Below are 12,241 nucleotides of genomic sequence, written 5' to 3'. Positions count from 1 at the left end.
TGAGCCTACCGCAGACATGAGCGAGACAGATAAATATGAAGGCATGCCGGCTCGGACGTCGCCCGGATCAACAAGGTCCGCGTCAGGTGTTGAGGAACCAGGGCACCCTGACGACAAGTGGGCTACTGGAACAAGAAGGCATCGGTGGGCAAGAGACGAAAACAGGGCGTTGTTGGAATGCTACTACGCAAGTAACCCTGGCGGAAGGGGTTACATGAATAGGATGAGGGACCTATGGATTCTTCGATACCCAACATCCACAATGACGGCGAAACAACTAGTAGCTCAGTGTTCCAACATTCGAAAGAAGGGACTGCTCTCACAGCTAGAGATTGACGAGGTACAACATAAATGCTACGGCAAGGAGGAGTCAGGACGCCAGGTCAGGGGGGAGATATCATCACCCCCACCCGAGATTGGGTACATAGCCCCAAGTGCGATAGGAGAAGGATCGTTGAGTGCGAGAGGAACTGACCTGAAAGATAGGATCATGGCCAAGCTTGAAACCTGGACCCCCCTGGCCGGTTACCAAGATTACGTGAAGTACCCTCAGAAGGTCTGCTAGATGATGTTAATGCAGCACTACGGATGATACCTACAACTACGATTACCGACACTAACAAGCTGATCTACACTACGGCAGCAGTGATCAGTGAGATGCTTGGCTACAAGTTGAACAGCCACAAGGGGCAGTACCCTCCATGGAGAAGGAGGCTAGAGGGCAAGATCAAAGTAGCACGGAGGGAGGTTAGCCAACTAATGGAGTTGCAGAAAGGCGCGACAAAGAAGGTGCATAAGAAATACAGCAAGCTGTCCATACCTGAGGCCTTGGAAACTGCCAAGCAAAGACTCACAGCCTTGGCCAGCCGCTTGAGGAGGTACACCAGAGAGATAGAAGGCAGGAGAATAAACCAGCTGTTCTCCACAGAACTCCACTGTACTCTCAGTGGCAAGGGAACAATAACAGACCAGCACCACCAAGGCTGGAGACGGAGCAATACTGGAAGAGCATATGGGAGAAGGACGCAACCCATAACGGCAATGCTCAGTGGCTAGTGGATCTGAGGGCAGACCATAGCGACCTCCCTGAACAGGGTCCAGTAACCATCACAGTGGCAGATATCCAAGAAAGGGTCTCCAGTATGAAGAGTTGGACAGCACCAGGGCCCGACATGGTTCACGCCTACTGGCTGAAGAAGCTGACTGCACTCCACGAGCGTCTGGCAGCACAAATGAACCAGCTGCTAGTTAACGAGAGACACCCGGAATGGCTAACCGAAGGTCGGACGGTCCTGATCCCCAAGGACCCCAAGAAGGGACCGGTCCCATCCAACTACCGACCAATAACCTGCCTCAGTACTACATGGAAGCTCCTGTCAGGCATCATATCGGCTAAGATGAACAGGCACATGGGTCAATACATGAGCGGGGCACAGAAAGGGATTGGCAAGAATACCAGAGGCGCAAAACACCAGCTACTGGTAGACAGAACAGTCAGCCGAGACTGCAAGACCAGGCTGACCAACCTGTGCACTGCCTGGATTGATTACAAGAAGGCCTATGACTCAATGCCCCACAGCTGGATACTGGAATGCCTAGAATTGTACAAGATCAACAGGACCCTAAGAGCCTTCATCAGGAACTCAATGGGAATGTGGCACACAACACTAGAGGCCAACTCCAAGCCCATAGCACAAGTCACCATCAAATGCGGGATCTACCAAGGAGATGCTCTGTCCCCACTGCTGTTCTGCATAGGCCTGAACCCCCTCAGTGAGATCATTAACAAGACTGGCTACGGATACCGACTACGGAACGGAGCGGTTGTCAGCCACCTCCTGTACATGGATGACATCAAGCTGTATGCCAAGAGTGAACGAGACATCGATTCACTGATACACACTACCAGGCTATACAGCAATGACTTTGGAATGTCATTCGGGCTGGAGAAGTGTAGTCGGATGGTAACAAAGAGAGGGAAGGTAGTCAGAACTGAGGGGATTGAACTACCAGAAGGCAACATTGCAGACATAGAGGACAGTTACAAGTACCTGGGGATCCCACAGGCGAATGGGAACCATGAAGAGGCCGCTAGGAAAGCTGCAACCACCAAGTACCTGCAGAGGGTCAGGCAAGTCCTGAGGAGTCAGCTGAACGGTAAGAACAAGATCCGGGCAATCAACACCTACGCCCTGCCCGTGATCAGGTACCCTGCTGGGGTAATAGGCTGGCCAAAGGAGGAGATAGAAGCCACTGACATCAAGACAAGAAAGCTCCTTACCATGCATGGAGGGTTTCACCCCAAGTCCAGCACCCTGAGGTTGTACGCTAAGCGGAAGGAAGGGGCCGGGGACTGGTGAGTGTCAGCACCACAGTCCAGGATGAGACAAGAAACATCCACGAATACATCACGAAGATGGCCCCAACTGACAGTGTGCTCAGTGAATACCTCAGGCAGCAGAAACCCAAGAAAGAGGAGGAAGGCGAGGAACCATCATGGAAGGACAGGCCCCTGCACGGTATGTACCACCGGCAGATAGAGGAGGTGGCTGATATCCAGAAATCCTACCAGTGGCTGGACAAAGCTGGACTGAAAGACAGCACAGAGGCACTAATCATGGCAGCACAAGAACAAGCTCTGAGTACAAGATCCATAGAGGCTGGGGTCTATCACACCAGGCAAGACCCCAGGTGCAGGCTGTGTAAAGATGCCCCTGAGACAATCCAGCACATAACAGCAGGGTGCAAGATGCTAGCAGGCAAGGCATACATGGAACGCCATAACCAAGTGGCCGGCATAGTGTACAGGAACATCTGTGCCGAGTATAACCTGGAAGTCCCAAGGTCAAAATGGGAGACGCCCCCAAGGGTGATGGAGAATGACCGAGCTAAGATCCTGTGGGACTTCCAGATACAGACGGACAAAATGGTGGTGGCTAACCAACCGGACATAGTGGTGGTAGACAAACAGAAGAAGACGGCTGTAGTGATCGATGTAGCGGTTCCGAATGACAGCAATATCAGGAAGAAGGAACACGAGAAGCTGGAGAAATACCAAGGGCTCAGAGAAGAGCTCGAGAGGATGTGGAGGGTGAAGTAACGGTGGTCCCCGTGGTAATCGGAGCACTAGGGTGCGGTGACTCCCAAGCTAGGCGAGTGGCTCCAGCAGATCCCGGAAACAACATCGGAGATCTCTGTCCAGAAGAGCGCAGTCCTGGAACAGCTAAGATACTGCGCAGGACCCTCAAGCTCCCAGGCCTCTGGTAGAGGACCCGAGCTTGAAGGATAAACCGGCCGCAGGGGCGTGCTGGTGTTTTTTTTTTTTTTGTATATATATGTATATATATATATATATATATATATATATATTATATATATATATATATATATATATATATATATATGTGTATGTGTATATATATATATATAATATATATGTGTATGTGTATATATATATAATATTCTGCTCACGCTCTGTAACTTCTGTCGGTGCTGTGCTTTTGGAAACCGAATTTCCCAGAGGAACCCACCCGAGGGATTAATAAAGTTTTATGTTATCTTATCTTATCTAACACCAGGATCCTGACAACTGGTTACTGTGCAGGGGTGGGTCTAGCAAAGTTTTGCCAGGGGGGCAGGTAGGACATTAACAGGGAAAGGGGGGCACAAAGAAATACTTTTCTTTCTTATCCTTAAATGTCTAGTTTTAATAAATAATCTGAATCTTACAACCAAAGTTTTCATCTGATGTAAAATGTATAGAAATCCATTATTGTATATAGTAAATATTATGTCTAATATATACCCTGGTAAGCTATAGTACTTTTTCCTTTGGGAAGGTACCATCTGTGCAGTCTGCAATTCTGTTGAAGAAAGATGTTGAATCTATTTAATTACGTAGAAAAATAATTGATTTCTGTGCATTTGTTTTAATGTGCATTAAAGTTGATTACGTCGATTAAGCATCATGAGCCGGAGGGTGGGGGGTGGTTCCCTATGTTTTGCTGGAGTTTGCAACCCTATTAGTTAGGTTGTTTAATATTTCTGCTAAGTACTCTTTAAAATACCAGAATAGGGAGGATGGAGCAGGTTTAAGTTTATTAGATTGATCAGTGTTGCTGAACTATGAAAATTTTGGTGCAGTGTATTTTTGCATACAGGTATAACAGAATAGCTTCAGTGTTTGCTTGTTAAAACTTCAGTATGCTCTTATAAAAAATGCAGCAAGATATTTAAAAAACAGTTTATTGATTGTAAAATACACTATATCTGATTTATATCAGTATCAGCAGATATCTAAATTTATCATATCGGTATCGGACATAAAAAAGTGGTATTGTGCCATAATCATAACAAGCATTATATTATGCAAGCAGGTAGTCACCCATCATTATCATGTTCAGATGTCATTTTCTGGTCTAAATATGGCCTTAAAAATGTGGCCCCTTTGTGAGTAAATTAGTTTTAAAGACAGGCTTTTACAAAACTATCTAAATGTAACAATGATTTATATTTACCAAATCTTGAACATAGCTGTCACGTGACCTCTGGGTTTTTTTTGTTTGTTTTGTTTTTTTACCAGGTAGAAACGATGGAGTCTCTTATTGAGCTGCTTTTGGAAACACTGGCTGATCTCAGTCACAGCGAGTTCAAAGACTTAATACAACTCCTATGGGAAAAAGCTGACTCTCTTATTCCCTGGAGGCTGTTTGAGATGTCAGACCTGCAGGACGCAGTGTTTTTAATGGTGCAGACTTTTGGCCAACAGTCTGTGGAGAAGATCATTGAGGTTTTAACAGAAATGAAGATGACTGATCTGGCTCAGAGGCTAAGAGGCAGCTCAGAACCTAAAAGTAAAAAGATACAGAATGATTCTGGCTACAAAAGTGGTAACTAATATATCTGTTTCAGTTTATATTATATGTTTGAAGATTTAGAAAGAAGAAACAAAGACGAATCATCATAATGATTAATGGGACATTTAAACATACATGCAAAAGTGGGAACCGTTAATACTTTGAGAAAAGATGAGGCATATATAGCATTGATATCATAATTTTTACAAAGCAGTTGTCAAACAGTCATTTTTGTGTTATATTTGTATTTTATTCAGAAAAACATCTGGATGAACATCTGTCTGCACTGATTCACAAAGTGAGTAGCGTCTCATCTGTCTCACTCTGCAGAGTTCAGCTTTTATTCAGTAAGAATCAGTTTGAAAGTCATAATTTTTTTTTATCATTTAGACTAGAGGGCTCTCAAAGAACCATGCAGAGTTTAGATTTATAATTGTGATGTGCATCATTTATTATATCAATAAATAATCTTAACAATGAATTTAGAAATAAAAGTAATAGATTATTTCAAATGTATCAGTGGTTGAGATGATCTTCTGATTATACAGATATCATATAAATGTCTAAAATCGATGAGATAATAAAACATAAAGTGACTTCGGCGATGAAAACATTCAAATATCGAAAACGGCTGCTAATACATAAATCTTTAATTTTCTCAGGAAACATTTTTTCCTTATGATTTTTAAAATATTTTCTAGGTTGCAACAATGGCAGCTGTTAAAGAGCTTCTTTTGGAAACACTGGAGAGCTTTAGTTACAGCGATCTCAAGGAATTCATTTGGTTCCTGCAGTTTACACGTTTTCAGAAGGGTCTTCCACAAATCCCACTTAGAAAAATCAGAAAACATATAGTGCATGTCATGGTGAACACATGTGGTCAGCAGTCTATGGAGGTAATCAAGGAGGTGTTCATGGACATGAACAGAAGTGATCTGGTGCAGAGGCTGTCAGAGAGCAGCTCAGCACTCAAAACAGTCAAAACAGGTAAGAGAAAACAGTCTGTTGTAATTTAACACATAAAATTAGACACATATTCAGTCTTTCAGAATTCACCATTTTAAAGCAAGAATATTCTTCAGGTTAGTGAATATATTGCCTTTCTTTTATAAATTTCTTTTTAAACATCTCCAAATAGCTTTTCTTTGATGGCATTTTTCATTTGTTTTTTCAAGCTCATTAAAAGTACAGTCAGTCATTTTTTTAGTTTACCTGATCTGAACTCAGGGTTCTAACACATGAAAACATCAACATATTTATTTACTCTTAGAAATTTTAGATGCTTTTAGAAATAATGAAGTTGCCTTGATAAAAAAGTTAATCCTAGAACTGAGTTTAAAAAAAGAATCTGGATTTTCTTTTGAGATTTTGAATGTATTTCATTTGAAAATGCATCAATTCCACCTGTATTAGTAGCATTTATTAAGATGTTGTGGTGGGGCGTAGCTTGCGGTGCCGTGCAGGGAAGGCAGACGCACCTGCACGGCATCCACAATCAGCCCCTGCCGACTTAAACATGGTACTGGGTCCTGCAGGAGGGGGTTGTTGTCAGTGTTTGTGGTTGGCAGCAAGAGAGAGCTGCAGCCAACAGAGTGTGAACAAGCAACCATTAACAAAGAGATGCTGCAAAGCATGAACATGCACCCGGGTCTGCTGTGGGTTTGTTACAGTGGTGCCAAAACCCTGAATGGGGACACAGCAGGCCTGCGACTGGGCCAGCAGGGCAAGGAGCTGACCCACATGGTAGCCTAGATGGTGGCCACACAGCAAGAGCAGGCGGCAGTACTGCGGCGCCGACAGGAACAACTGGAGGATCGGGTTGAGTGCCGCACATGCAGGATCGGAGTCTGGCGGCTCAGATCCAGTCCTGGCTGACATCGCCGCCAACCCTACCAGCATCCCTCAAATGCATGGGAGTGGCCCCACTCCTCGGGTGGGAGCGGCTGATACCCGGCTGGGGCCTGCGCCTATTCCTGCTCCCCGGAGGAGGGCCACGGAGCAGGGCCACGGAGCAACCACTGAGTCCACCAACAGCTCACCCACCTGCTCAGCCCGAGTCGGAGGTCAGCGCGTGGAGAGCACGGGAGGAACCTGCCAAGCCGTTGCTGGAGGCGGAGCGCGAGGGTCCGTGCCTGCCGGGTTAGGAAGAGGAGAAAGAAGAGGAGCTGCGCAAGCGTTCAGGGTCCGTGTCTGCCGGTGATGAAGCAGGCGCATGAGGCACCTCGCCACCCGGAAGTGGAGAAGGAGGCGAGCGAGGCGCCGCTCTAGCCGAGAGCAGTGGAGGAGCTGTGCGAGGAGACCGAGGTTCCTGTGCCAGGGAAGCCTGGACGTAAGCCCATGGTCAGCGTGTGGGCCAGACCGGCCTCACCTCCACCAAAGGCCGGAGCACCTCGTGGTGGAGGTGGGTGTTCCTTCACAACGAGGCACCATGAGGCAGCTCACCTGGCTGTCCGTGAGCCTTGCCGCCGCACACGACTACTTGCCACGCGGCCGACCGCCGGACCAGCTTTGCCGTCGCCGCTGGAGAAGTGTCCGGTCACCTGAGCTGTCATTGCTCTGTCACTGGACCTGGGGCTGTGGCCCCGACGGTCCAGGCCAATTCTCTCTCTCCTGCCCGCGTGGGGGAGGGGAGTAGGTTTGACCGGATGGCTTCACAGCCTCAGTCAGGCGATGGGGGTATGTGGCGGGGCATGGCTTGCGGTGATGTGCAGGCATCCGCAATCAGGCCCTGCCGACTTAAACATGGTACTGTTGTCAGTGTGTGTGACTGGCAGCGAGAGAGTGCTGCAGCCAACAGTGTGTGAACAAGCAACCATTAACAAAGAGATGCTGCAAAGCATGAACATGCACCCGGGTCTGCTGTGGGTTTGTTACAGATGTTTTTCTTTTTTCAGTCATTCATGAACCTTTTAATATCTCTTTCCTGTCAGAGAAACATTGTGTGGATAAAAGCTGGCCGGCACTGATGCAGAAAGTGAGTAATGTCACATCTGTCTGACTTTCAGTGAACACTTCTGTTTTCAATATAGACAACATCAAATGTACAAAATTATTTTATATCCTTGGTGCTAGCTGCTCAAACAACAACTTTCAGCAATCACAATCCAGCAAAGATGATCATGTTCATTCAAGCACCGCTAACAAGAAGGCAAAAGTAGTCTGTCATTAATGCAGGCTTCTTATAGAGGAATATTTATTAATTTATTTTGGTAGTGATTATTTTATAAGTTAAAGTTAAATAACAGTCAAAATATTGTTGTTGGAAATCATGAGAGTGAGAATATTGGGCATAATAATAATACATAAAAAATTGTGACTGACCTTGTTTAGGTATCTAAATGTTAAATTGACAGCAGTACATTAACAAATACTCTGGTTAATGAATCATTTGGAGGTGTTTGTTCATAAATTGCACCGTGCCTAAAACCATCCAGCTGACAATATTACCTTTAACCCACTGACACTTTTTTTTTTTTTTTTTGGAATCTTGCAGGTAGAAACGATGGAGTCTGTTATTGAGCTGCTTTTGGAAACACTGGCTGCTCTGAATGATCTGAAGTTTGAAAACTTCAAGCTGGTCCTGAGTGAAATTCATCATCAGAAACATAGCTCAGATATCCCATGGATATGGTTCATGTTGAAAGACCTGCAGGACACAGTGTTCTTAATGGTGCACACTTACGGCCAGAAGTCAGTGGAGATGACCGTGGAGCGTTTAAAGGAGTTGAAGGAGACGGATCTGGCTCAGAGGCTGTCAGACTGCAGCACGGAAACTAAAAGTAAATCAGCAAACAAAAAATGGTTATTAAGACATGTTTTATTATTAAAGCAGTCTTATTTTACATTATATAATATGCACATAATTTCAGTTATCAGTACATTAAAAAAAAAATCTACTTCTCACCAAATCTTCACATATTTAATTACAATCTCAGATGAACAACAAACAATGCATGAATTATTGTCATTATTTATTTAACAAAAATGAACCAAAGTGAAAGGAGCCATGTGTGAAAACTAAGTCAGTATCTGACATCAGTGTGGTGTAATTTTGGACCACTCATTATAATCTTCGTTCAGTTCATTGATGATCAGGGCAATTCATTTATGCACAGCTCTCTTAAGATCCTGCCATTGCGTTACTCGGGTTGAATTCTGGACTTTTGGCCATTCCTTTGTTTTCCAGCCAGTCTTTTTTGTTTTCCTGAGCCTGGTTCTGCCGGAGGTTTCTTCCTGTTAAAAGGGAGTTTTTCCTTCCCACTGTCGCCAAAGTGCTTGCTCATAGGGGTCATATGATTGTTGAGGTTTTTTCTCTGTATGTATTATTGTAGGATCTACCTTACATATAAAGTGCCTTGAGGTGACAAACTTTAGCTGACGTCCTTGCATTTGGCTCTAACTCTAGAACAGGGGTGTCGGACTCCAGGCCTCGAGGGCCGGTGTCCTGCGGGTTTTAGATCTCACCCTGGGTCAACACACCTGAATAAAATGATTAGCTCATTACCAAGCCTCTGCAGAACTTCAAGACATGTTGAGGAGGTCATTTAGCCATTTAAATCAGCTGTGTTGGATCAAGGACACATCTAAAACCTGCAGGGACAACGGCCCTCGAGGCCTGGAGTCCGACACATGTGCTCTAGAATACTTTGGTATGTAGAGGAACTATTGGCTGACTCAATGAGTGTAATGTGCCCACTGTGTCACACTGACCTTGGGCTTAATTTGCTGGGACATTGAATTCGTGGCAACTGTCTTGAATGTTTTCCACTTGTGAATACTGTTTTACACTCTGGAGTGATGGAGTTCAGATTGTTTGTAAACAACTTTATAAAGATGTATTTTCTTCTTGGCATTGTGTTAAAATACACGTGAATGGTCCAGACCAGCAAAATGACGAGACTTCTGCTTTCACTGAAGTGTTCTTACTGGCTAATGATCAGGTAATCAATTGCATATAATTATAAGCATCAGGGTGTTATTCTCATAGAAATGGTGTGTACTTAGTTTTCATACACAGCTTCTGCATTTGGATTCTTTTTTGTCAATTAATTTGTAATGACACATTATTTTTATTTTGCATTTCAAAATTATTTCTTTAAAATATCTCATCTATCTCATCTATATCTGTTTTGTTTTTGTTTTTTTGTTTTTTTTATTAAATAAAACTCTCAGAAGAAGTACCAGTTCATACATAGTTCATCCTCTTTGTCACTAAGGAAGTTTTTTTTTTTCTAAAGTCATATTTCAAATTGTCAGTTAGTTGTTAAATGTGTTTGTCATGAGTGACTTTGAGCACTTTTCTCCTCAGAGAAACACTCTGTGGATGAACGACGCTCTGCACTGATCCACAAAGTGAGTCATGTCACATCTCTGATTCAGTACAAGACAGCAGGCTGAAAGTCAGAGTACTAAAGTATCATCAGTTCTCATGTTGAGTCATTTTTCTCATGATTTCTGCTGGATGTTGTGACAAACTGAAGCTTCATTCAGTTTGACTTCTTCAGCAGTAATTTTCTCCAACACTAATGTCAGGATGTCTTTACCACTGAGGATGAGCTGAGGAAGTGTCAGCATGTACATTTGTCCTTCAACAGGACAGAGAAATCTGAAAACATCAAACACTTTCAGATTAAAGATTTTTTTTCCTCATAGTTTTTCATAAACGTACTGTAATCAATATAACAGCCCTTGTTTGAATAAATAAACTGATGTCCCATAATTGTGTTGACTGTTCCAGATGGCAACAATCGCAGCTGTTAAACATCTGCTTTTAGAAACTTTGAATGATTTGAGTGATGAGGAGCTGAAGAAATTTAAGAGGCTCTTACAGATATTTTTTCCTTTGGGGACTCTGTCATATATCTCATGGAGGTTGAGTCCATCATCAAACAGAGCAGATGTAGTGAATCTGATGATGGATGAACTTGGTCAGCAGTCTGTGGAGGTGACCAGAGAAGTTTTCATGTACATGAACAGAACTGATCTGGTGCAGAAGTTATCAGAGAGCAGCTCAGCATCCAGAGGTAAGACCAACATGCATGAGTGTAAACTCTGTGTCATCAACAGGTTTTGTGTTGGTGGTGTCATGGTGGTGCAGTGGTTAGCACTGTCTCCTCACAGCATGAAGGTTGTGTGTTTGAGCCTCCTGGTTGGCTGGAACCTTTCTGTGTGGAGTTTGCATGTTCTCCCTGTGCCTGCAGGCTTTTCCTCAGAGTGCTCTGGTTTCCAGTCAAACACATGCTTGTTGACTTTATTGCTGCTTCTAAATTAAACGTGGGTGTGAAAGGTTGTCTGTCTTTTTAAAACCTGAGGTGGACAGGTGTACCCTCTCTCATTATCACAGCTGGGAACCTCCAGTTAGTTTAAGCTGGATGGAATGGATCGATGGTTTATATATAACAAAGAGCATGGGGGCAGCTCGGTGGTTAGCACTGTTGACTCACAGCAAGCAGGTCCTGAGTTCAGTTCCACCATCAGGCCGGGGTCTTTCTTGTGGAGTTTGCATGTTCTGCCTGTGTTTGCGTGGGTTCTTCCCAGGTACTCTGGCTTTCTCTCACAGTCCAAAGATGTGCAGTTAGTGGGTTAGGTTAATTGAAAACACTAAATTGCCCGTAGGTGTGAATGCGGGAGTGAGTGGTTGTCTCTGTCTATGTGTTTGCCCTGCGACAGACTGACAGCCTGTCCAGGGGTTACCCTGCCTCTCACCCTAAGACAGCTGAGATAGGCTGTAGTGCCTCCCGCGACCCTGAAAAGGATAAGCGGAATGGATGGAGGTTTCTTTGTAGGGTTCTTATCTCATTTTATTGTGTGTTACAAGATTTTCTCTTTTAAATCATCTGTATCTTCTGAAGGCTGATTCTACTTGGATGTGTGATGATGTTTGAATCCTCAGAGTTGATTGTAAATGTCTTTCCTCCTCAGAGAAACACGCTGTGGATGAACATGGAGCTGCACTGTTGAAGAAGTGAGTGTGACTTTAACTCAGCTTTCATTCAGTTGATTCAGGCTGTAAATCATCCTCATCTTGAACATTATACATGATGAAACAGACGAAGCATCTTTGAAATTTGATGCACTGCACGTTTCAAAAATGTTTTGAAATATCTTATATTTATTTTAGAAATGGACCGTATAATATTTTGAATAGAAAATGTTAAATAAAAATAAACATAAGTTTTAAACTAGGCTGCAGTTTTAATATTGTTTTAAGGAAAAGATCTGACTTTCTGACCTAACTGCAAGCACCAGTTCAGCAAACTTATAGTGTTTGTGCTGGGGGGGCTCTGTGTGGACCACTGGCAGAGCATGACATTTCCATACTCATGTGGACAGATAGGGACCTCTTTTGACTCGCATGATGTGGGGGGACAAGCACCCCTGGTAGC

At 43.9% G+C, this 12,241-nt stretch overlaps 1 protein-coding gene across 1 annotated transcript in view; it reads left to right on the top strand.

The window, feature by feature from the left end:
* LOC109204075 (uncharacterized) overlaps nucleotides 1-11,819 on the top strand; it is a gene marked incomplete at its 3' end in the record, with an annotated part of 48,982 nt that extends 37,163 nt beyond the window's left edge. Inside the window, 8 exon segments of the mRNA XM_019364260.2 lie at nucleotides 4,583-4,889; nucleotides 5,114-5,154; nucleotides 5,558-5,843; nucleotides 7,787-7,830; nucleotides 8,350-8,635; nucleotides 10,165-10,208; nucleotides 10,594-10,879; nucleotides 11,778-11,819. Coding sequence (XP_019219805.2) covers nucleotides 4,583-4,889; nucleotides 5,114-5,154; nucleotides 5,558-5,843; nucleotides 7,787-7,830; nucleotides 8,350-8,635; nucleotides 10,165-10,208; nucleotides 10,594-10,879; nucleotides 11,778-11,819 — 1,336 coding nt within the window.
* Between the last annotated feature and the right edge of the window lie 422 nt (nucleotides 11,820-12,241).

The sequence above is a fragment of the Oreochromis niloticus genome, linkage group LG11 (assembly GCF_001858045.2).
Source record: "Oreochromis niloticus isolate F11D_XX linkage group LG11, O_niloticus_UMD_NMBU, whole genome shotgun sequence".
Classification (NCBI taxonomy): Eukaryota; Metazoa; Chordata; class Actinopteri; order Cichliformes; family Cichlidae; genus Oreochromis; species Oreochromis niloticus.
The sequence above is the reverse complement of the archived record's forward strand: the minus strand, read 5'-3'. Positions and strand labels throughout refer to the sequence as shown.